General features: G+C 37.1%; 1 protein-coding gene across 1 annotated transcript in view; it reads right to left on the bottom strand.

Annotated features, from left to right (window-relative positions):
- Window positions 1-25,790, bottom strand: part of SLC24A3 (solute carrier family 24 member 3) — a 762,616-nt gene that overhangs the window by 83,571 nt on the left and 653,255 nt on the right. Inside the window, exon 8 of the mRNA XM_044660739.1 lies at window positions 6,056-6,081. Within this exon, the coding sequence (XP_044516674.1) occupies window positions 6,056-6,081 (26 nt within the window). The remainder of the gene's footprint in view (window positions 1-6,055; window positions 6,082-25,790) is intronic.

Raw genomic sequence — 25,790 nt, 5'->3', positions numbered from 1 at the left:
TGTGAATAACACTATTACTAAAATGCTGAAAGAATGTCATGTATAATCTTAGAGATGTAAAAACTAGGTCATTATAGATTCAGTGGTTTTTAATCAGGCAATAAAAACACAACAATATCTATCAGAGTATAAAACACAGAGATTACTAAATAGCTCAAGAACTCATTCTTTCACTTATAAAAGATTTTAGTGGTTGATAAAATTTTTTCAAAGAAACTTAATTTTGAAAGTAGCCTTAGAGTTCATCAAATCACATCTTCCACCCAATGCTTTAGGAATCCCTGGAAAAATCTCTGAAAAATATCCAAACAATCCCTCTCTTTGCTTGAATACTTCTAGTGGCAGGAAGTTTACTACCGCAGAAAGCAGCCAATTCTATTTTTTGATAGCTCTAAATGATGAAAAATCCTTTCATATAGCAAGTCAAAATATGTCTCCTTGTAAATTCCACCCACTGATCTAATTTCTGCCTTTTGGAACAACTCAGAATAAGTTTATTTTCTGTTCTATATAAGAGTTCTTTGAATATTCAATGGCAAACACTGTATCTCTCAGTTTCTCCAGACTTCACCCTCACAGTACCCTCCAGTAATACTTCTGTGACATGGTTTTAAGACTCTGAATCATCCTTGCCCCTTTCTGGACCCACTGTGGTTTGTAAAAATGTTTCTTTTAAAGACTGTTAGATACATAAATTATATTCCAGATTTGAGTCTGATCAGAGCATACTAACAGGAAGTTAGAATTATTATATCCCTTAAAATAGATTCAATATTTCTAATAATATGTCTAAGATGGCATCATCTTTTAGCAGTCAAATCACAATGCATTTATATTAATATTGTGATAAACTATCATCATGGTCCTTTTCATATTATTGTGGAATCCAGGATATTTCCAGTCCTACATTTGAACAACTGATTCGTTTTTACCTAAAAACAAGCATTTATATTTATTCTATTAAATTTGCCATGGTTGGAATAACTACCTTGAGAGTTGATGGGTTCTTCTTCATTGAAGGTTTTAACAGAAGAATGATTAGTCTTTTGTTGACTATGTCATGGAGGGGCTTTATTTCATATATGGTTTAGACTGGATTGCTGTTGAGATACCTGACAATCCTCTAATTGTAGGATTCAATGATAAAAATGTTGACCTGATTATTTACCATTCTTAAGGTGATGGTGTTTAGCCAGCTATGAATTCACATACTATATTATCACCTCCATCACATTTCTTCATTCTGTTGACAAGGAAATCATGGGACACATTTTTGTCAAATGTCTTGCTGAAATTAAGATACACTGCATTTCTCTCAATCTAATAACCATATCGTAAAGAGGAAATGAGGTTATTGCAGTATGAATTTATAGTAGTTACAGTAGTACACAGTAGTGCTTACTGGGGCCACTATAAATTTATATTATCTAATTTCACCTTGATGCAACCAGGCAATTCTTTTACTCCTCCCTAAATGATAATCTTGCAATCCCCACAGGAACTGTTCCAAACCTTTTTTATTCTCTATAAGCCTCTCATTCTTTCTTATTATTCATGTAGCCAATAAGTTCCTAAGTCTGATAGAATCTATCTCTGCATCATAAACTCCTCTGTTGATGTGGATACCATTTTATTTCATGCTCTCATCACGTAGCTCTGGGGCTATTTCAATAGTCTCCTAATTGGTCTTCTTGCCTCAAATTCTCCTTCCCAATCTATAACTTTATATAGCTACTAAGGTATTATTTTAAACAAGGTCAACTAACTCCAGTAGCTCCGTATTATCCCTATGAAGAAGTATAAATATTTAGTTGGTATTTAAAGCCTTTTAAAACTTGGCTGTAACATACCTATTGGTTTATTACACATTAATCTCCTTCATTTACTTTACTGTTCAACCAAACTGATCTTCTTGCTGTACTGTATATAACCCTCCATCTTGTTTCCTGGCCTTTGTCCAGGCTGCCTCTCATGCCTGGAATGTTTCCTTCTCACCTCTTGGAGTCCCTAGTTGCCTTTGAAGCTCATTTTAGATACCATCTATTACATGAGGCCTTTCATGGTCACTTCAGTTATGAGTGCAAATTACCTGGTATTTATCTAACATTATTTATTTCATACCTATTTAAATGCATACAAATTGCTTCCCCTAATAGAATTTAAGCCCCTCAAAGGTAGGAAGTTTCATTTTTCTTTGTATTTTTTTGTGATTAGAATAGTACCCAACACATACTAAATGCTTAATAAATATTTTTTAATTGATTGACTAGTATGCTCCTGATGGTTCATAGTCATAGGATTATCACATTTAGAACTAGAAGGAATTCTGTAGACCATTTTTTCTATTATTTTGATGAAGAAACTGAAGTCCACAGATATAAAATTACTGCCCAAGGCTGTACTAGTAGGTAGGAAGTGGTAAGACTAGCAACCCAAATTCCTGACTACACATCCAATAAACTGTGGTTCTTCCTTTCTTTTATAATTACACACAAATTATCTGTTTATTTTAGGATCTTAGTAGTTATTCATATAAAACTTTCATGTTTTTAGTTTCTGCCATTTGAAATTCTATATACTTTCTGGTCCACACCTATTTCTTCTTTTTGAAAACTAGAACAAAATTTGTCTATCTTGAATCTCCCGTCACCTCTCCCATTGTATATGATTTCTCATGATGATTGTCAGCAATGACTCCATGATCATATCTGTATATTCTTTCAGTACAGTTGTATATGATTTGTCTGGGTTTGGTGAATTGAAATCATTTTAAAAGGCTAGGTGCTCTATTACTCTTATTTGACCTGCTTGGATTTCAATTTTCTCAATGATATGTGTTCTACACTATCCAGGATGCAGGTCATTCTTCTTGATAGAAAAAGATGGAAACAAAATGAAAATTGAGTAGCTTTTCCTTCTTTTGTTTTCAGTAATATTATGTCTTTTCCCCAAGCATTGGGTCTATTTCTCCCTTTTTTGAACAAAGTAATAATAACCAAAGTTCTTTGCTTTCCTTAGAACTTATTAAAAGCATCAGGGCACTCAGAATTTTATCTTTCTTGCTACTAGTCTTATAGATGCAGGGTATTAATACATAGTTACATGGTTCTTTCATTCTCACTGCATGACCTTTGTAAGTCTGAGATTATTAGAGACTACTGTGCACCCACTGGTTTCATAGGGCTCCTTTGTGATTTCAGGGTCAGAACTTAATTTTTTGGAGCCTCTCTCTTTTGGTATCTTCATGACTTTAGGAAAATTGGAAGAGGGCTTCTGTCAGTGCATTAGATGGATCTTCTGTTGTGAATTTATGGGAGAACATAAACAAGAATCACATAAAATAGGCAGGAATGAATGAGTTGATGAGGAACCCACTAACTCGAGATAGTTCATTCCATTTGTAACTCTGATGAGTAGAAAGCTATTCCATACATATATGAATCTATGTGTGTATGTGCTATATCTTTCTAATCATCAGGATATTCCCTCATCAGAAGCCCCTAATTTTGCTCATATCAAAAGTCATGGAGCAGAGAACCAAATTCAGTTCTTTTGAACCATCTCCATGCCAATGATTCGTCTTATGATCATCCTTTTTAATTCTAGTATTACAACCTTCAACTGAAAAAAAAAAGGGATGAAAACACTATCTCGATCCCTCATCCTTTAGTTTCTCAGCTTTAGCTTCACAATCATCATTAGACATATATTTCAGGATGTGTGCTGGTTAGTTGGACTGATTGTACTTTCAAGTTCCCTCATGAAAATGCTCCGACCAATGTATCTCTCTATGATACCAGTAAGTACTGGTTTGTACTGTGGGAACGATTTTGTGTTTGGGTGCCATGGAAACTACACACACAATTTTCCACTGAAAGTGAAAGCTGTGTGTGCCCAAGCTAGAAAATTCATACTTATGAATTGGCACTCCTTTCTCAGTTAAATACCACCTGTTGAACAAGTTCTGTATTCCTCAAGCCAGGGGTTTTGGTTCTTCCTTTCCCACAAAAAATTTATAGTAGCCTTTATACTGGGAATTCTAGATTATAACCTATTTACTATATATTAATTATATATGTTTTATATATAACCATATACTTACATTTTACTGTATATTCATTATATATGTTATATGTGTTACAACATATTTACTATGTCTTTAACATTAGACTTTAGGATATGTCACTTCAGGAATGAAAGGAAATGAACACACACCTTTTTTATATTTTAAGAACATGAAATTTCCAGAAAAATATGATAGGGATGGGTCCTAGAGTTGTAACTATGATAAAACTTTTTGGTTCTCATCTTGGCTTTTTTATATTGATTCAGTAAAATCTTGAATATTGAAGCCACACTTGAGTGCTTAAGTTGTAATGAAGACTTGGGTTCAAATACCACTTTTGTCTCAATCTCTACAAGTCTCTTCCTCATTTGTAAAATGTGGATGATGGGGTCAGGAGAAAAGGAGAATACAGAGCATCTCAGGCACTAGGCTTCATTTTTCTTAGGTAACCACTTACTGAGCTTAGGAAGCAATAAGAGACCTTTTTAATTTTCTTTTCTTCATAACGAGAAAGTCCAATTAATATAGAAAGGCACTTTAGAGATTCTGTTTTTTGATCTGTGGAAATAGTTTATTTTTTCTGTCTCCTCTATCATTTACCTGAACCAAGAAAGGAAGGAACCTGCATTCAGTGTTTCTCTGGAATTACTAAATACTAAAATCACAATGATGCTAATAAACACATTGCATTTTGCAAATATCCATTGTTCATTGTGTTGAAAGAGCCAATTGAAAGCTGACTTTAGCTAACTTTGGAGGTTTGTCTTTCCATAAAATTTTAGAGCAGAAGGAGCTGATCAATGATATCTAATCTAAAGCCTGAATTTACAGATGGGGAAATTGAAGCCCAAACTGAATAAAGCCTTTGCCCAAGTTTTACGTGCTAAGTAGTGGTAAGAACCAGGATTAAAACCTGTATCTCCTGATTTCTAGCTCAGTGGTCTTTCTGCTCTTCCCTCATCTCTCTCATTTTCATTTTCTATTACTTTAGTCCCAACTCCACAGATTATGCAACTATACTCATGGTTCCTTTCCATGAGAATCTGAAATATTGTTGAAATAATATTTCTTGTAAGTCCACTTTGATAGATTAAATGTTTGAGAAAATTTAATGAGATTGTACCATGCACCGAATTCCTATTTCCATTACAGCATGTCTGACTTAGTTTAGAACCCACCTCAAGTATGGGGATTTAAATATTTGACCCAAGTCCAAAATTTTTTTGCTTTCCCATTTATTTATTTTGTGTTACTAAGTGATTTCTACTTTTTTTATATGAAAAAAGAAAATCTGTTTACTTTTTTAAAAAGCTCTAAAAACATCTTACACATCAAACAGCACTTGAATGAGTTAAAAGCCAATTAAATCCACGGAACTGGTTTCTTTAAAAAAATACATGGATCTCCAAAAGAAAGGGAAATTATTTCTTATGATGTAGAATCTACTTCTTTGAAAATGTGTTCAGGGGCTTCAAGTAAACTGGTCATGACTCAGGGCTCCCTTCACTTCCTATGGGGCTACAAGTTAGTAATCCTTAGTAAATTCCCAGTTGCAAAATGGATGACTCGAACATCTCTGTATTATTAACCAATGAGGGTATAGCCTGAAGCTCCTTCTTACTTCCTTTTTTTTTTTTTATAAGAGCTTCACTTGTTGAACAGGAAATATGGCTGCCTGAATGAATAATGGCATCTGTATTGTTTCAATTCAACACAACAAACATTTATTAAATGCCTCTAAGGAATCATGGTAGTATTGGTGATAGGGAAAAACTTTTTTAATGATCAACTGGCTTCAAGCAGATTACTGAATTAGGTAATAAAATACTACCTCATTACATTAGGTCAGGGAAGGAAGGCAATATGACATGTGTACAATTAAATAAAATTTGAGGTTTGAGATGCAAAAATGCTTCCTTCCCTGCCTTTTATTTAGTTGCTGATAATCAAAGAGGAGGAAATTAGAAGGTAGAAAATGATGGTACTTACCAAGAAACTTTTTCATCATATATAAACTGTGGAGAAAGAAAAAGATATTAACCATATGAGGAAACATAATTAAATTTTCAAAATTGTTAACTATATAATTTTTGTAAATCAGTAATCAGAGTTATATTATCCCAGGATTGATGGCCCTGTGGGCACTCAGCTATATCAGTCAAACCTGTGTGGATGGTCCTGGGGGCAAAGTTCAGAAGGAAATGGAGATTCAGCTGCATGCTGCTTTGGTATATTCTGATTAATTAGCCAATCAATCAATTAGCTTTTATTAAAAGCCTACTATGTGCCAGGTACTGTGTTAAATGCTGGGGATCCAAAGAAAGGCAAAAGACAGTCCCTGCTTCATGGTGTTTACAATCTAACAGGGGAGGCTACATGAAAATAACTAAGTACAAATAAACTTTCTACAAGATAAATGGGAAATGATCAATAGAGGGACTGCACTAGAATTCAGAGGGATTGGAGAAGGCTTCTTGTAGAAGATGGGATTTTAGTTGGGACTTAAAGGAAGCTCGATAATTCAGTAGTAGGAGTCCAGGAGGGAAAGCATCTCAGGCATGGGGGACAGTAAGAGAAAATGACTGAAGCTGTGAGATGGAGCCACTTGTTTAGGAGGGCCAGTGATACTGGATAGAACAATATGTTGGAGAGAGGCAAAAGATGTAAGTTGTTAGAACACTGAAAAAGGTGAGGAGGACTAGTTTAAAATGGATTTTGAGTGAGGTCCTGGAAACTTAGAGAAGATTACTAATGAGAAGAGGATACCAAAAATCTCAAAAGCTCCAGAGAGGACACAAAGGATGAAGATTGAGAAAAAACCACTGGATTTGGTATTTCAAAGGTGATTATTAATTTTGGAGAAGAGCAGTTTTGGTTGAAGAGTCTGGAAACCAGATTGTGGAGAGTTAGAGAATGAGAAGAGATGAAGTGAAGAAACATATTGCAGGCAGCCTTCTCAAGGAGTTTAGCCACTAAGGACAGAAGCAATGTAGTTAGAAGGTTAGCAGAGGTGCAAGGATCAAATGAGGGATTTTTTGAAGATGGGGGAGACCAAGGCATGTTTCTAACAGGGTGGCAGTCAGTAGACAGGGAGATACTGAAGTTAAATGAGAGAATGGAGGTGATAGAGGGTGCAATCAGCATGCTGGAGGAAATGCAATGGGATGGAATGGTTTTTGTAGGTTGAAGAATTTGCCTTGGCAAGAAGTAGTTTGAATTCTTTGTGTGAGACAGGGCTGGAGGAGGAAAGAGGTGCAGAATGAACACAGAATGACATGAGATGAGGCAGAGGAGAGAAAAAGGGAGTTCTTGGTTGATGGCCTCAATTTTTTTCAGTAAAATATGTGAATTTATCAGCTGAGAGGGTGGGAGGAGGGGGAATCCATGAGAGCTTTACCTCCTTGATTTGTAGAGATAGTGTGAGCCTGTAGAGGTCATATGAACAGGCAGTGTGAAAAGGAACATTAGAAGCAGGCCATTGTCAACTCATTAAGTCAAATATATATACTTCCTAACAGAAATCTGCATGCACAGTTTACAGCCTATTTTCCACCCTTACCTATGCCAAAAAAACATGAAAAATCCACTGGATTGAAACCAAAAAATGAACTCTTTGAGTCTGAGCTCCAGAGTCACTAAATTTTACCCCAACTTATGGAGAACTTATTAGAAATAGTGCCTATGGAAGCAGTAAGAGGACAGGATAGCCTTTTGGGATACTTCAGGAGCTCAGAAGAACATGTACTTTCATCAGATTTAGACATCTGCCCATGTGTCCCCCATTGCTCAGTGACTTAGGATGCCCATATTAGCTAACTAACGTTATGATACCCAATTGTGTAGGGATTCAGTCAGGGAACTTAAAACAAAAATGAATGTGTAGTTTGCAAGGGACCAACAAAGGCCCAGTAGACTGTTACTCATAATTGGAAAAAAATGAGTCTAGAGGGGAAAAATATCTTACAAAAAATCCCACATTCCCCTGTGACACTTCTCTCATAAAGAGGAAAGAATGAAAATTTATGGCTCTGAGCAAGTATTGGCTTTACAATTTTTGTTTCATATCTGTGTTCACAAAAAGATTCAATTGTAGGATGATGGAGAGAAGGATTTCTAGGATGAAATTGGGGAAGGTCAAATGGAATGAGGAAGCATATAAAAAAATACTGGATATTGTCAAGTCAGCAAGGCCTGCTAACTTGCCTTTTAAGACCCAAAAGGCACTCATAGCAGTCACTGTATAATTTCTAACTATTGAGTTTGGAGAATTCATACTGGGAAAAAATTGCTCTAATAATTCTAGTTGGGGTCCAAGTGTTCTCGTGGACAGAGTACCAGCCTCAGAGTTAGCAAGACCTCCATTTGAAGCTAGACTCTGACATATACTATCTATACCACCCTGGGCAAATCATTTAACCTTTTTGGTGCTTCAGGAAAGCATTTAAGATTAACTAAGAAATTGCAGAATAATTGGTGAAGTGAGTTTCTTTGATGGGAGTTCCCTTCATTAACAAAATCGTTAAATCAAGACAAAATATAGTTTAATGTCAACATTTGAGACTATATTAGATGAGATCAACAAAACTCATTTTCTGACTATATATCTATACTATATATAGTATAGATATATATCTAGCAGTGTAGTGAATAGAGAGCCAGATTGAAATCTGGGTTTAAGACCCACCTCTGATATATAGTGTCATTTAATTTTGATATTTGGCATTAATTTTTTTCTTTTTTTTCACAATTGCATACAATTTTTAACATTTTCCTAACATTTTGTGATCCAGATTCTCCCCTTCCCTCTTCCCCTCCTTCCCCAAAGTGCCAAACAATATAATCTAAATTATACATGTAGATCATGTAATATACATTTCCGTATTCATCATACTGAAGTCATTTAACTTCTCAGGACTTTAAGCAACACCCTAAGGTTGTAAGTTTTGGAGAAGATACTGACTTGCTTTGGTAGGATTTTCCTTACTTGGGAGCTTTCTGCACAAATCATAAATCTCTTCCCTATTCCTCTCTCCAGACATGCCCAAAGCCTTGGAAAACAACTCATTATGGTTTTAAAAAAAGCAAATTCTGTTTGACCAGCTGAATTTCTTTCTAGCAAAAGACCCTAAGACATAGGTATTATGAAGGAATCTGAATGGTTGAAAGCAAGTCAAAGACTATAGGAAAACTTTGGATTCTATTTTAGATAACATTCTCACTAAGAGGTGGAGAAAATTGGGTCTACGCCATGAATCTCCCACTGAAAGGTGCCATCAGGCTGCTTTGAGTCCTGCTATATAGGTAATCTAGCTCCTTGTACTCTTGTTCAGATGAATGTAATCAGATTAGTAAGCCTCTGAGAAGAGAAATAGCAAGAATAACTAGCAGTTATTATTTTTCATGTTAGCTATTATTAAATAAAGCTACTAGGAATGCCACAAAAGGATGAAGCTTCAAAATCTTCTGAAATTAGAATTAAAGAGCACTGATGTTGGGTGAGTACACAGAGGCATAGAAAATAATATCCAGTGTCTTAGGATCAATTATGTTATATTCTGGGGCTAGTCATGGGGCCAAAGCTATAATCATAGATATAGAGGCAGAAGGGAAATCAGAACCATATAGTACAACATCCTCATTTTACAGATGAGAAAACTGAAGACCACAGAGGTCAAATGGCTTTTTTAAGGCCACAAAAAGATACAGCATCAAAAATAGGATTTGAACCTGGGTCCATACTGCTGTTTAATACGTTGTGATTTAATACAAAATTGATGAAATCAAAATAAGTCTTAATAAGTTCTCAGATGACACTAAGTTATATGGGGTTGTTACATTGTGAACCATGAAAACCTGGATTCAAATGTTACCTGACACATTCTAACTTTGTCACCAATCACAAAACATCTCAGTGCCCCTGAGAAACACTCAGATTGTAAATTAGAGGTGAGTTATTGCCCTGATTAGTAATGAAATCAGTTCTGGACTAAGAATAAGAGTTATGATGATGAAAGCAGGATTCATGGTCACCTCAATAAACTATGTAAATGTTCCATGAAAAAACGGGATGATGTTCAATGGGAGCAAAGAACAGATTCTAAATTAGAGACAAGACATCCGCTATGAATGGAAAGGGGAACAAGAGAGGGAGAAGAAGCAGGTCTGAACAAACACTGTCGGTGATGAAGATGGTTTGGAAACATTCAGGTGATTGAAGAAGTTTTTTTATTCTCTGCCTATGTTGTCTGGCCTGCAGATCTGGCCGGCAGTGACCGTAAAATGAATGTAAATCAGTCACTAAGAAAGCTGACAGGTTTTTACACTTAAAATGGAATCCTTCCGATGTGTTGTCTCAGCCAGATCCCAACAAAGGAGAGTGAGGAAGTAATACTTTGTTTTTGCTTGGAATTAGGCATGGCTTTATTAGAATGCTGTGTCTTATAATTGAAAGAAAAACAGGAAGAGAAATGAACAAGGTACAGAAAAGAGGAACCAAATTGAGGAAATGGGAAGAGGTCGTACTGAAGGGATATTTAAAGAGTAGATTTGTTTAGTTTAGAACACAGGAGGCTAAACGGGGCTTATTAATTACCTTTTATTCTATAAAAAGCTGTTTTTATGAGGGGGGGATATAGAAGTGTCATCCTCTTCCTCCATAGGGGTCTGATTAAGAGGAAATTGGTTTGAAATGGCAGAAAGGAGGATTTTTCAGATGGGAAAAAATAACTTCCTGAGTATAAGGATGATAAATGATTAGGACAGGGTATAAATATAATTGGGAAATCACTACTTCTGAAAAACTGACATATATATGTTATATATGTGTGTATCTGTATATGTATTTATATATAAATCTTAGATGGTGCTGGTAATGATTGCTCTGAAGACAAGGCACTAGATCCATTGATCTTTATAGATAATAAGACCTTCCATGTAAAGAGTGCTTCATGAAGCAAACACACACACACACACACACACACACACACACACACATTATTTCATTTATTCTTCATAATGACCCTGAGGGCCAGCAGGGCTGGTACATCCATCTTCATTTTGCAGATGAAGTGACTGTGACCTAGAGAGGTTAAAGGTCCTGCCCATTGCCACAGAATCTATAATTGATAAAGCCCAAATTATTTTCTTCTCCTTTTCTTTCCATGACGCTATACTGTTTCCCCTGTGAATCTATGTGTTGTTAAAAATAGATCAACAGGATGTTAGACCGGGGCAGGTTTTTCTGGCTTCATTATTCTTTCATTAGATAGCTATAATAGCGCCTACTAATACAAGCGAAAACAATAGTATTAATATCGGAGAGGAAGACATGGGGAAATGTGGAGCCATCTTTTAAGGTAGAAATAACCCATATAAAACAATAGTGGTAATAACCGCTAGATGGCCCTCACGTTCTATGTCTCCTTTTATTTCTATCCTAAGACCCAGGGTAGTACAGTTCAAGTATAAAAGTATTCCAGGCTCCACTTCACGGCCCCATTAAGTTTCCTACAGGGAGGGAGAGGCCTCTGCAATTTGACAGGCCCACCAGCTGGTTGCTCCAAGTCCCTGAGGGCTGAAAACCTCCTGAAATAGCCTTCGGCTAACTCATCACTGTCACAGCGAGATGTGACATCTCTGAAGCATGTCATTGCACAGGACATCAACCTGGTGAGACAGACCGTACATCTCACATTGATGTGCTCCATCATCATGTTCTGTTGCAAGCTTGTTATCTGACTTTTTGGCCCATCAAATAACCCAGCCCCCTTTTGACTAGATTTTCAACTTTTGAGAAGAAGTGTTGAGTCAGAGCCTCTACTCCTTGTACTCTCCTGTACAAATATACAGGCAGTGTCTGGGACTAGGCAGTGAGATCAGTATGGTCTAGTAGCCACTAGGTTAGATATTCTGCTACCCCTCAATGCTAGGAGGTGAGCCTGGCTATAGATTCTCTCCTCAAGAACTAGGGGTCAGGACATGGACTTAAATCATAAAACACAACTGCTTAGAGTAAGCTCCTCATTTGAGGAAGGAGGTCACTGAATTCCAGAGAGAAGAAGATTTTTCCAGGTCATGTAGGTAATAAGAAGTAAAGGATGAAGTGTGAAACGAGAAGAACCAAAAGAACGTTAGATACAGCAACAGAAATATTGTTTGAAGAATGACTTGTGTATGTCCATTTCCAGAGAAAAAACAACTGACAAATAGAAACAAGCAAGACATAGTTTTATATATACAAATATCTTTTTGTTAAATGATGCCTTCTTTAGGATGGGGAGGGGAGGGTGGGTGGGAGCTGCCTAGGAATTGTAATGTAACAAACAAACAAACAAACAAATAAATAAATACATGACCTTTTTTCAAAAGTAGAGCCAGATTTTGAACCCAAGTAATCCAAATGTGGTGCTTTGACCATCATACCACCCTACCTTCCAGGTATCCAAATATCATATCATCCCAGGGTCAAGTCTTCTCATTTGATTAATGCTTCTCTTTCCAATTTTCTTATTCTTTAGGGGTTCTGAGAACCACATGCCAATTCTTTAATTTCACTCAATCTTTGAAATCCACAGGCCAGAAATAAAGTGATTTTTATTTCCTTTCAGAAGTTTATTGGCAGAGGTTGAAATGGTACTTCTTTGTCTTATTCATCCCCAAAAATCAAAGGCCCAACCAGGCTTGCATTCTGCTAACCTAGACTATGCCTTGACCACATTTGGCTGCATTATGGTGGCTTGACAGAAGACACTTCCAATACCCTTCCGTCCCTACTTCCATTCCTACCTGTTAGCTTTGCCTAATCAGGCCAAATTGGAGGGTATATGCTATCTTGAATACACTAAAATGACCGTATGTTGGTGAAGTTGGGGAAAGGGAGTAGAAACAATTCTATGGAGTAACAGAACCCTGAAATTTGAGTCAGAGGCCCTGGGTCCTTTGGATATTCCAGCTCTGCTACCTTTATGACTTTGGGTAAGTTGCCTCAGGTTTGTTTGTTTTTTTAATTGTAAAATGAGGATTTGGGGATTCCATGATTGTCTTTGTTCAGTTGTGTCATGACCTCATTTGGAGTTTTCTTGGCAAAGATACCAGAGTGGTTGGTTTGCCATTTCCTTCTCCAACTCATTTTACAGAGGAGAAAACTAAGCCAAACAGGGTGAAGTGATTTGCCCAGGGACATACAACTACCTAGGAAATGTCTGAGGCTGGATTTGAACTGCAGTCTTCCTAATTCTGCTCTATCCACTGCATTACTTAGCTGCCCATTGAACTCTAGATGATAATTAAAGCTCTTTCCATATCTGAACCATATGGCCCATTTATTCCCCACTGGAGGAAAGTAGAATTTGGCTCCGTATAGGCAAAGACCAGGTCTTTTTTTTTAATTCCCCACAGACCATAACACAATAGATTGAATAGAGTGCTTAATAAATTTTGTAAAATTGGGGTTAAATAACTTGCTCAGGGTCACATAGCTAGGAAGTATCTGAAGTCAGATTTGAACCTAGGACCTCCTGTCTCTAGGCCTGACTCTATCTACTGAGTCACCTAGCTGCCCCATGCTTAAAAAATATTTACAGATTCATCCGAATGAATAGAAAGTCAAGAAATTGCTGTAATAACATACATCACCAGAAGGCATAACTCTCAAAGGTCATTATTACTTGGGGGGAAATGAATCTTAGGATGTAGTAGGCTATTCAATTCAATTCCACCATCCTCCCCCCACCCCACTTTGTATGAATGTTTTAAATTTATTTTACTTTTCAATTAAAAAACAACTATTTTTTTCTGTCATCTCCTCCTCTTAAAAGAAAAGAAAAATCCTTGTAATTACCATGCAATCAAATAAAACATATTTCCTCATTGCCCTGGTCCAGAAATGTAAATTAAATTCAAACAAACACTTAACAAGGCACACTCTATGCAAAGAACTGTGCTTGGAGATCATCCTCAAAGAGTTTACTTTGATGTATAAGGATAAGTAGAAAATAAGATGGAGTGTGATGCGTCAGCTTGTATCAAGCACATTCAGTACACCCTTGGTGTGATGGCTGCAAAGGAAAGATCCAGATAAAAATGCAATGGGAATATTTAAGGAGGAGATAGCAGTTAACTTGGATACACTGGGAGGAGACCAAGGAAGGCTTCATAGAAGAAGGGGCACCTAAACTACCTGTGAAGGAAGAGAAAGATTCATAAAGGCTCAGGTGGAGAGTGGTATAGAACCTCTGCAAATCCTGGGAGGCTACAGATGGCGTTTCCAGTTTGAACAGATAGCTGTTCAATTTGGTGGGAATGGAGAATGTGTAAAAGTGAGTAATGTAAATTAAGCCTGTAGAGATAAGCAGGTACCAGACTGATATGTTTGGGCTTGTAATTCAGTTGGTAGATCACGATGCTAATGAAACCAGTGGGTCCTGATTTTGATCCTTATGAGTCACTTCGGCTTCACAAAATTGCAAATATTCCATAGACTGTACAACTGAATCCATCTAGGTCTCTTGTGAATGTGCACCATTGCTCACTGAACAATAGCTCTGCAGAGTTGGAAGGGAGCTCAGTTATCATCTCGTTCCACACATGCATGAAAAAGAATCTATTACCTTCTTGCTACCAACTGCAACATACTTGACAAATGCTCATCCAGGCTTAGTTTGAAGACATGAAAACCTCTAATAAAGGAGATGCCAGAATCCTTTTTTGAACAGGCAGATCCAATTGTGGACAGCTTTGTTATGAAGCTTTTCCTTATATAAAGTCTATATTTTTCTCTTCATCTTTTACCCGCTGTTCCTAGTTCTGCCTTCTCTCCATTTCCCTACATCTCATCTTATCTGTCTCTTCAATGAGTTAAACATCTTCAGTTCCTTTGACTAATCCTCATATGGCATGAACTAAAGGTCTTTTGTCTCCTTAGTCATTTACTTCAGGACTATAGATCTGTATGCAACTAGCATGTAAATGTGTTTTGGCCATACCATTCCATACTTGTGGACTATTTAGCCATTTTGGTCATATTTGGAGAACTTGTCATTGTCCGTGGTTCTTCATTTAAGAAATTACATGAAGCCTCAGCTATCATGGAAGTAGCTGGACAACAGCTAGAATGCTAAACATGCCACTGATCTATCCTGATCAGTGTATTTCCATGTATTCTTACTAGGAATTTTCTATCAGTTTTGTAGGCAGGCGGACCTCAGAGTTTATCACACTATATGGGATTGGCAGCATTGACAAGCTAATCAGGTTTTTCTGTGAGGAGACATCCTATTTGCCAAGGGTTACGTACAAATGATATCAAAAGTACCTGTCTGATATTCAAGAGAAGGAAATGTCCAAATACCTTAATTTAGCATTTCTTGTCAAAAAGTTGCCACAATGTGTGAATATGATATTATTCACCCAGCATCAATAGGACCCACTCTTTAAGTTGTTTTCTTCAGTAGTGGTGATGAATTTGTTCTGATAAATCCAGTCTTTCATTTGGTCTTCCATATAACTAGATTATTTACCTACCATGGAGGCAGGATACCATGATGGAGACTCAGTTATCTGGTTGTATCCCCAGAGATTGGCATTATAATCTTCCTTTCTTCTCTGTTCAATCTCTCTCTACCAATGTCAGAGTATCTAGTAACTTCTCAACTTGCTTTAATGATAATTTCATACTTTACAATGTGGAGGACCCAACAAGGAAAAATGCTATTCTGAACCTAATTCTCCCCAACAGGAACTGGTAGTTGGAGTAGAAAGGATGAGAACCTTAGAATGAAGTAACTCCTCTCTTCTAGAGTTAGTGAGAGAAGCGAAAGCTAGACATAGTTGGACTCGTGATTTAGATTTTAATAGGGTAGGTTTCAAAGGGTTCAAAGAATAAATATGTAGCTCTTATGGACTGAAATTCCATAGAGTAAGGCCTAGAGGCATAGAATTATTGAGACCAAAGAAGGAAAATAATTACACTGGGGAGGAAAATGAGTTGTCTAAAGGGAATGCTATGGATGTATAGAAAACTCACCAAACAACTTAGGAGACATATAAAATTGGGGTTCTTAACCTTTTTTTGTGTCAGGGAACTTGTTGGCAATCTGGTGAGCCTGTGGAGTCCTTTTTAGAATAGGGTTTTTAAATGCATAAAATAAAATACATAGGATTTCAATGAAAACCAAAGATTTGTGAAAATAATGATGGGTGATTTTTTTCCCTTCCAAGTTCTGAGGCCTCCCCTCCCCAATTCCACAGAGGGTTTGTGGACTTCTGGCTAAGAACCTCTGGTAAAGACAATGGAATCAAGGGCACATCATGAAAGATGAGTACAAACACGTGGCGTGATCTTTAAGAAGTGTGTCAGTAGAGTTCAAAGTCAGAAGAGGCTGAGAATGGAAAAGAAAGCAAAGGGAAACAATGTTTTTGTTGTTATTGTTGTTTTTATAATGTGAGCTATTCTTGGGGAAAGAGAAAGATCAAAGAAGGGATAAGATTGCTGCTTGGGTTAGACAACACAGTTATAACTGAAAACGGAATGAAAGAAGAGGTGCTTACTTCTTAATTTGCTCTTGTTTACCAAGGATCCCTACTAGAAAAAAACAACAATATTGGCTAATAAAGAATTGATACTTGTGAAAAGTAGGGTAGCTAAATAACACAGTAGATAGAATGCTGGACCTGGAGTTAGGAAAACTTGAGTTCAAATTTAGCCTCTGACACTTACTAGTTGTTTGACCCTGGGCAAGTCACTTAACGCTGTTTGCCTCTTTCAGTTTCCTCATTTGAAAAATGAGCTGAAGAAGGAAATGGAAAACCACTCCAGTATCTTTGCCAAGAAAACCTCAAATAGAGTAGGCATAAATGGAAAGACTGAACAACCCCAGCACTCCTAATAAGTAAGGGAGTAGAAAGATCACATTCCCTTACCATATCTCTCTGCTTGGCTAAACCACTTGGCTAAAGTGATTTCCAGGTTCTTTTGGTCTCATTGTGGTGATTGATTTATGTTGGTTAGAGACAATATGATAATGTAGACTGCAGGGCAGGTTTAGAGTTAGGAATATATATGTTGAAATCCTGTTTCTGACACATAGAAATAGTGATATAATCATAAGCAGGTCATTTAGCCTCTCGGTATTCCAGGAAATTCAGTGAAACCATAAATTACTGAACTCGCAGGTCCATACCAAAAAATAAGTATTATGTTTGTTTTAAAAATCAATCTACTTAGGGGGTAGCTCAGTGGATTGAGAGCCAGGCCTAGAGATGGGAGGTCCTAGGTTCAAATCTGGCCTCAGACACTTCCCAGCTGGGTGACCCTGGGCAAGTCACTTGACCCCCATTGCCTACCCTTACCACTCTTCTGCCTTGGAGCCAATAAACAGTATTGACTCCAGGATGGAAGGTAAGGGTTTAAAAAATTTTAAAAAATCAATCTCCCTTTTGTGGCATCAATAGATTGTTTTAATAGACAATTGGAGGGTTTCGCTTTTTTAAAGCATTTATTATTTTTCAGTTGTGTCCTACTCTTCATGAATCGACTTGGGGTTTTCTTGATAAAGCTATTGGAATGGTTTGCCATTTCCTTTTCCAGCTCATTTTTTAGATGAGGAAACTGAAGCAAACAGGGTTAAGTAACTTGCCCAGGGTCACACAGCTACTAAGTGTCAGAGGCCAGATTTGAACACATGAAGGTATGTCTCCCTGAGTTTAGGCTCCACACTGTATCCACTATGCCATCCAGCTGTCCCTAGTTGGAGTTGTTTTAACTTAACATTGTTGCTTTACATTTTATTCTTCTATTTTGGAACTGATTCTGATCTTTGCTCTAATAAGCCAATGGCTTCATTTATTAATTTTATATAATTACACATGCATTATATGACATAGATGTCTGAGAAAATATGGAGAGAAGATGTGTGAGAACAAGTTAGAGAGTACGTGCACTGAACACCATATGTACCTGCCCTTCATTTAGTATTCAACAGTGCAATCCTGCACTATCTTGTAGGACTTCTAATAGTTACCTTTTTGATAACAATGTTTTCCTGATTCGGTTTTAGGTCTCTTGAAGACAGGGATCCTGCCGTACCCTCTGCATGTCCCACAACATCTATCACAGTATGGAACATTGAACAAAAATTGATAAATATTTGTTGATTGCTTCCCTATATTTATAAACTCAGGTTTGGAGAGTTCCAAATAGATCATGTATGGAAAAGTAAGAGTTAGTTCTTAAATACTTTAAATTTTCTCTTGCAGTAATCTCATTTACTCCTTTGAATTCAAATACCAATTCTGTGCTGATGAAAATCTACCTTTAGTTCACACTTCTCTTCTGAGCTTCAAAACTCTATCTCTAGCTGCCTACAGGTCATTTCTACCTGGATATTCCACCAGCTCTATAAAGTCAATATGCTCAAAATGAAACATATTATCTTTCCTTCTAAATCTGCTCCCAATATTGAACTCATTATTTTTGCCAGTGGCACCATCTTTCATCTAGTCTCCCATTGGAAATCTTATTGCTATTGTTGCCTCTTCTCTTTCATCTCTCACACATAATCAGTCAGGAGGCAAGAACAGTCCACATGATTCAAAAGGTACATTTGCCTGAGTTAGTGGTCAGAACTTCCCTATTCTGTATGAAGCTGGTCTTCACTAGAGCTCTGTGTGATGAGCAGGATGGGAGAGAGATACGGGTGGAAGAGAGCTTACAGTGCAGCCCATCTTGTCATTCTCCCTCTTTAAACTTCCAGAAAGTTGGGAGAAAAATTATAATTTAGTGGAATGAGTTTTAAGTTAAGAGACATGGGAAGCAGTGAATCCCCATTTCATCATTAATTGTTAAATGATGTTCACCAAATGATTTTATTTCTCTCTACCTCAGACTTGTTGTGAAGATCAAAAGAGCCACGATATGAAATAAATGTACTACTAAAGGCCATGAGGCATAAAATCTTATTGACTCCAACTTCTCTATATTTCTTACAGTTGTGCCTTCTTCTCTGTCACCATGTACACCACTCTCTTGGAGTTCCTCATTATCACCTAACTAGTTCGAATCTGGTCTCAGATACTTCCTAGCCGTGTGATCCTGGGAAAGTCACTTAACCTTGTTTGCCTCAGTTTCTCATCTGTAAAATGAAATACAAAAGGAAATGACAAAACCACTTTGCCAAGTATCTTTGCCAAGAAAACCTCAAATGAGGTCATGAAGAATCAGACACTACTGAAATGACTGAACAACAACCACAAGAGCGATGTCCTTTGTTCCTTTCCAATATTCCTATATATGGTACTTTACTCTTTAGGGAACTCTTTTAAGGAGTTAGAAAATGGCGTAGATCAGGATCAGTCTATTTCACTTGTGGCCTTTGGGAAACATTTACGCATCAATATCATCAATCAATAAACACTTATTGAATATCAGCTATGAGCCAGGTGCTAAAGATACAAAGAAGAAGAATAGTTTCTTCGGACAAGCAGGACATTCTATAGTGGGAAAAATAATCTACAAATAGAAATATATAAAAGATGTATACAAAATAAGTACAAGATAATTTTAGAGGGGAAGTGTTAACAGCTAAGGGGATTAGGAAATGTATTATGAATGAGGTAGAGTTTAAGCTAAGCTTTGAAGGATAATTGGGATTCTGAGAGGTAGAAGTTGGAATGTTTGTAAGAAATAGTAAAGTCAGTTTATGGAGGGGGGTAATGTATAAGTCTAGAAAGGCAGGTTGGAGTAGGGTTGTGAATGGCTTCTAGTGCCCAACAGTGGAGTTTATACTGGATACACATGGAAACAGTCACTGGAACTTTTTGAGCTGGGGAGTGACATGGTCATCCAGATGACTTTAGAAGTATCCTTTGGCAGGGACAGCTGGGTGGCTCAGTGGATAGAGAGCCAGGTTTAGAGACGAGAGGTCCCGGATTCATATTCGGCCTCAGATATTTCCTAGTCTTGTGCCCTTGGGCAAGTCACTTAACCCCAATTGCCAGCCCTATTGTTCTACCTTGGAACTGATATTTAGTATCAATGCTAAGACACAAGGTAAGGATTGAAATAAAAAGAAAGGAAAAACCCATGGCAGCAGTGTGGAGGATGTCATGGCTGTCAGAATCTTTCAGACTAGGTGTAATTTTTCCCAAATATGACAGATATTCATAACACAAGTATTTCTAGAAGATATCCTGTCCAGGAACACAACCTTAAGTGGAGTAATACTTTCAGGATGGTTGAAGATAGGAAAATTGTCCAGAAGAAGACTTTGTGGTATAAAGCTTGAAAGCTAGGTTGAGAAGGCTGGGCCATGGTGCCAGGGTCCCACTTTACACAGAAGACAGTTCAAAAATAGCTATGTCAATTCTTATGTGTTTGGTTCCCTCATGGTGATATCTTATATAACTATGGGGCAAGGGGCTGTTATATTTATCTAAATCTAAGTTTTGATAGTGTGCTTTATAGTTACAGGCTCTGCCAAAATTTAAAGCTATCAAAATGATAGACAAAATTGAACATTATCCTGACTTTTTAAGAGGTAGGAACTTTGAAAATACTTTCTCTCATACTATTTATCTATCAAAAGGAACAAATCTCAGCAGGACACCACCCAGAGCATCCTCACATAGGTGCAATGGAGCCCCTTGAAAATTAGGCTATTTGTCAGTCATTTCTTTGGCCTCCTTACTCTAGCCAAGTTAATGAGAATACATGTAACAAGAGGGAACAGAAATGAATTGACGCCAGCCTTTTTGATTACATTTGAGGAGAGGAATATAATGTCATGCAATGGAAAACATGGCAGCTGACCAGACAGTTATACATGAATATGACTTACACCCTGAAGTTAAATTTAAATAAAGATTCCAGTCTCATGAGTCAGTTTGGGTGCTCTAGGATCTTTCTGGCAAACTAGAAAAAACCAAAAGATTATGCAAGAGGCAAGAGTTGAGATGATGGTGGTCATCCTATAAGAAATACGATAGGGGAAATGATGATGATAGAAAAACAACAGGGGCAGTAAGGATAATTTTATGATAAGAGCTAGGCTAATTAGGTTATCTAAAGGTTATCTATAGGCTATTTGTTGAACTACTCAAGAAAGAGTTCCAAAAAGTATTCATCATAAATAGATCAGAGATAGTCACTTATGTGTAGAATATTTTATAACAAATGATTTGATTTTTCTTACTAAAAAAGTGAAAGGCTACCTCGTACCCTTGCTGTCTGCTTTACTTTTTTTTTTTAAAGTAGGAACCATTATTTTTAGTATAAGCGAAAATACACATGATCAGTCTTCCTATTTATGTAGCTGATTTAATGAGAAATCTGAGATTCAGAAAGCTAGAGTAAGTAAAGGAGGCTAACAGATATCTTGTTTAGAGTCAGAAGCATTTCCCAGTTCATAGTAGTGATGAGGTCAGAATTGGAACATGGTGCCAGGTTGCAAGATGGCAAACCATAAGTCATCAAGGACTTCTAGGGATTCTTTTCTCCCTCAGATAGGATAATATAATAATGGGGTGGGGGAGGAGAAGGAAGATCTGTTTTCTTCTGAGAAGTACTAGATTGCATGCTAGATTGAAAAAAGTATTGCATCCAGAATTAGAGGACTTCTGTTTAAATCCTGGTTCTGCTACTTGCTACCTGTGTGAAGTTGGTTAAGTCATTTGATCCTTTTGGGCCTCTGATCATCTGTAAAATTGGAAGAGGGGGTTCTAATAATAATAGCAAACATTTACATAGTACTTTAATATTTTCAAGGTATGTGTACATATTACATAAATTATATTACATGCAATATATCATTTATAATCAATTATATATATATTTTACATGTACATATAATATAATATAGTTTTGTCTTCATAACAACTCTGTTATTAACCCTATTTTACAGATGAGGAAATTGAAGCTGGAGAAGTTGGCTTGCCCATGATCATATCACTGCTATTAATTGTCTGAGGGAGAATTTACACTCAGGTCTTTCTGATTCCAGTTTTAGCATTCTATCTATTATGTCACCTAGCTGCCTGTAGAACAAGAATTTTTAATCTTTTGGGTGTCATGGACTCCTTTAAGAGATCAGTGACGACTATGGACCTATTCTCAGAAAAAAGTTTTTAAATTCCATAGGATTATATTAAAAAATCAATAATATTGAGGGGCAGCTAGATATCTCAGTGGATATAGAATTGCCCTTTAAATCAAGAAGACCTGCGTTCAAATCTGATCTCAGACACTTCTTAACTCTATGACCCTGGACAAGTCACTTAACCTCACTTGCCTAGCCCTTACTGCTCTTCTGCCTTGGAATCAATAATTAGTTTTGATTCCAAAACTGGAGATAAGGATTACAAAAAAAACAATTATATTGAAACAAAATCATCAAAAAACTCTTTAAAAAATCAAAGAATCCCTATGTGGAGTTTGCCTATGAAGTTCCTTCCATGTATAGCTTATGACAAAGATCAGTTTGACAGAAGTCAAATTGAGATGCATCTAAGACCAATTGGTGATTTGGCAGGGTGGAAAGGAAGCAGTGGTCAAAAGTAAATTCATGGTCAGCTAGGGGAGAGTTAATAAATATTGATTAAGTGCCTGTAGTATGACAGGCATCTTATTTAGTGCTAAGGTTACAAAGAAAGGAAAAGACATTCACTGCCCTCAAGGAGCATACAATCTAATGAGAGAAAACACACAAAAGGAAGCTGGAAATCGAGGACAGGCACAGGTAAAAGGGAAGAGGTGTGCTGAGAAGCTGTAGGCATTACGAGGAAGTCCAGAGAAGTGCAGCTGTGGAAAAGAAAGAGCTGGCTGCTCTGGTCACCCTCTTTACTTGCAAGTTCTTGGGTACCTTTGATTAGAAGGCGAGAGGGGCCACATGGGCAGTGGGTAGTAATGAAATGTGATTCTCAGGGCTGAATTGACAGTGTTATTCCATTTTTCACAACTGACTTCAGTAAAGGTATTCTCAGGGTAATATAAAGGTCTGAGAATACCCAACAGATATTATTTTCCTTTAGACTGTGAGCTCCTTGAGAGCAGGGACTGGCTTTTGCCTTTCCTTGTATCTCCAGGGTTTAACAGAGGACTTGGCACATGGTAAGCTCTAAATAAATGCTTTTTGAATAACTAGTCAGAAATCATTTTCACCAATGGGAAAGAGGGCTGTTTCTTTTTCTCCATTTCCTAGAATTTCTTTTGGTTCTATTCAGGAACTAATCAGGGATAGCTCAGCCATGTCCCAGAACAATCCCTTCACAAAGTGATGAAAACCAAACAAGATATTAAGAGGGTCTCAGTACCTAGCGCAGAGCCTTGCACATAGTAGGCACTTGACAAATATTTGCCCATCTGGTTTGATGGAACTAACTGCCAAGTGTGGATTTCCACTGCTCACGAGTACAAGTCACAGATCCTGTCCAGAGGCTCGCAGGGTACAGATCCAGTGTGGTAGTTAGCAGCTATTTATATTTGACAGTCAGGCCTATTCTCAGATGAGGTTATCTGGAGCTGGCCCACTGATTCCAACTGAGACTGCCTGATAAGCATATTTACTGCAGGCAATTTCCTGCATCTTAGTGTTCATGATGTCCTTTTATCTAGCAGTGAGACCAAAAGGGGAAAAAAAGAGGATTTTTTTTTCAGCTGCAAGGCAAGTTTGCAATGAAGGATTTGAGTTTATGTAAATTATGATTATTCAAATTATAGTCACATTTCAGTAAATTAGGCTGGTCCAGAGACACACTAGCAGTACAATATGAAAAACCAGTTTATTTTCTAGTGGTGGTGGTGCTAATGTAGGTCAATATGGAATACTTAAGGGGGCAAAGCTTTCACTTGGGGTGGGGCAGAGATTGATTCATGGAATGAAGAAGAGAGTCTTTTTTGCAGGGAGTGGGGGAAGGCTGGTGGCAAGTGAGTAGGAGAATTTATATTCCAAAGTCTGTGGCTATAGAATATCAGGTTAGGTATAGATAATGCCTGGGGTAGGAGGAAAATATTTTCCTGCACTCTAGATGACTGTATCCCAATTAATGACTAGAGAAGCAGATTTTAGTAGCCTGGCCAGAAAAATACACTGCAGAGCTTTGTTATAAAATCCCCCTTTAAATCACCTTAGAAGGAGATCTATTTTTAGGAAAAAGTAGGTGGGAGGGGAGCAGGCCAGAGAGGAATTCCTGTGGTTTTCACCTCAAGGAGTCCTTGGGCGTCTGAAAAACCATTGAACTAAGGAAATTGGGGGAGGCAAAAATTTAGTAGATCCAAAATACCATGTGTTGTTGAGTGGCCTAGAGCAGGGGGGTACTTTGAGAATTGGCAGTAGATCCTTACCTTGTCAATCTAGGCATTAAGAGACAATAGAATAGTTTTGTCCCAGTGACTAGATGCAATTTAGAAATGGACAGTTGAGTAAAGCAAGGATTTATCATTCAATAAACCCGATTTAAAAAATAATTTTTGAAGCATTTTGTTCTGATTCCACAATCACTTCCCAATAATTTCTTTGTCTAGTACCTTTCCTTGAAAGAAAAAGCCAAAGAAAGCCATCCGATAAAGCAATTCCTACTGACAGACCACAGGATCATAAAACATCCATATTTATAGTTGGCCATTTCTTAACAGAAGAGGAATTGTGTTTAGACATTAAGCATCTGGAACCAACATTGGTCACTGTAGTTTTGAACTCTCTTGTATTTTTATGTTTCCTTCACTTATATTATAATAGTCAACATATATAGTTGTTCTCCTGCTTATCATATATATTTATTTATGTTTATATACACAAATTATTATTTTTCCCTATTTTACCATGAATCTTCAAGTGTAATGGCATATATACTTACATGACATACATATACAGAGTGGGTCAATATATATTTTTCAAATATTCATATATACGCCGATAGCTTAACTATTTCTACAGCATTATACACATCCATTACATATAATTTCCATTAACAAATTATAAAACACCTCAGTTGGGACAAAGGTTAAAAGGAAAATCTAAGTACAAATTGAGTTCCTAGTCATTAAATTAACTGTTACTAAAACTGCTGCTCTTGATAGCTTTCTCCCACCTTTAGGCTGCAGGGCTTGTCTGTTCTAGCTTGTATTCAGAAGTTTTTTGGAATATTGATACCATCGCATTTTTTTTTGCTATTTACAATGCACATTAAGTGTCCCAATGGCTCTAATTTCTCTTTGTCTAAACTGCTTCTCTAGCCAGCTGTAGTTTGAAACCTCCACATCTTTTCTCTCCTTTTCCTCCATTGTCTGAGCTGCCTTTTAAAAGAGATTCACTTAACATAAGTGTACTCTAGCTATCCCTAAATTACTTTTTCAGAGCCTCTCCTTCAAGAGTGAATTAATCTTGCATTTTACCACTAGATTTCTTAAAGGGGACAGAACTAAGACTTAATTGAAAATACTCAGTGATAGCTCTTATTTCCTTATAACAGACAATGCCTCCAAAACACATACACAAACATCTAATCATACTGACAACTGCTTTGTAAACATACAGTTTAAGAGGCCACAGGGTAGAAGTCAAGGGAATTATAGATGTCTGGGAGAAACCTAGATCTGCCTCAGCATTGTGTGCATAGAATATTTGAAAACTCTGAAATTGACAATTAGCATGTTGAGGGCACTTGAAGGATTTGAGCACTTTTTGTGTGTGTGCCCTTGTGTGTATGTGTGTGTGTGTGTGTGTGTGTGTGTGTG

Source organism: Gracilinanus agilis, chromosome 2 (assembly GCF_016433145.1).
Source record: "Gracilinanus agilis isolate LMUSP501 chromosome 2, AgileGrace, whole genome shotgun sequence".
Lineage (NCBI taxonomy): Eukaryota > Metazoa > Chordata > Mammalia > Didelphimorphia > Didelphidae > Gracilinanus > Gracilinanus agilis.
Note: the sequence above shows the minus strand (reverse complement) of the source record. Positions and strands in the feature narration are given on the sequence as shown.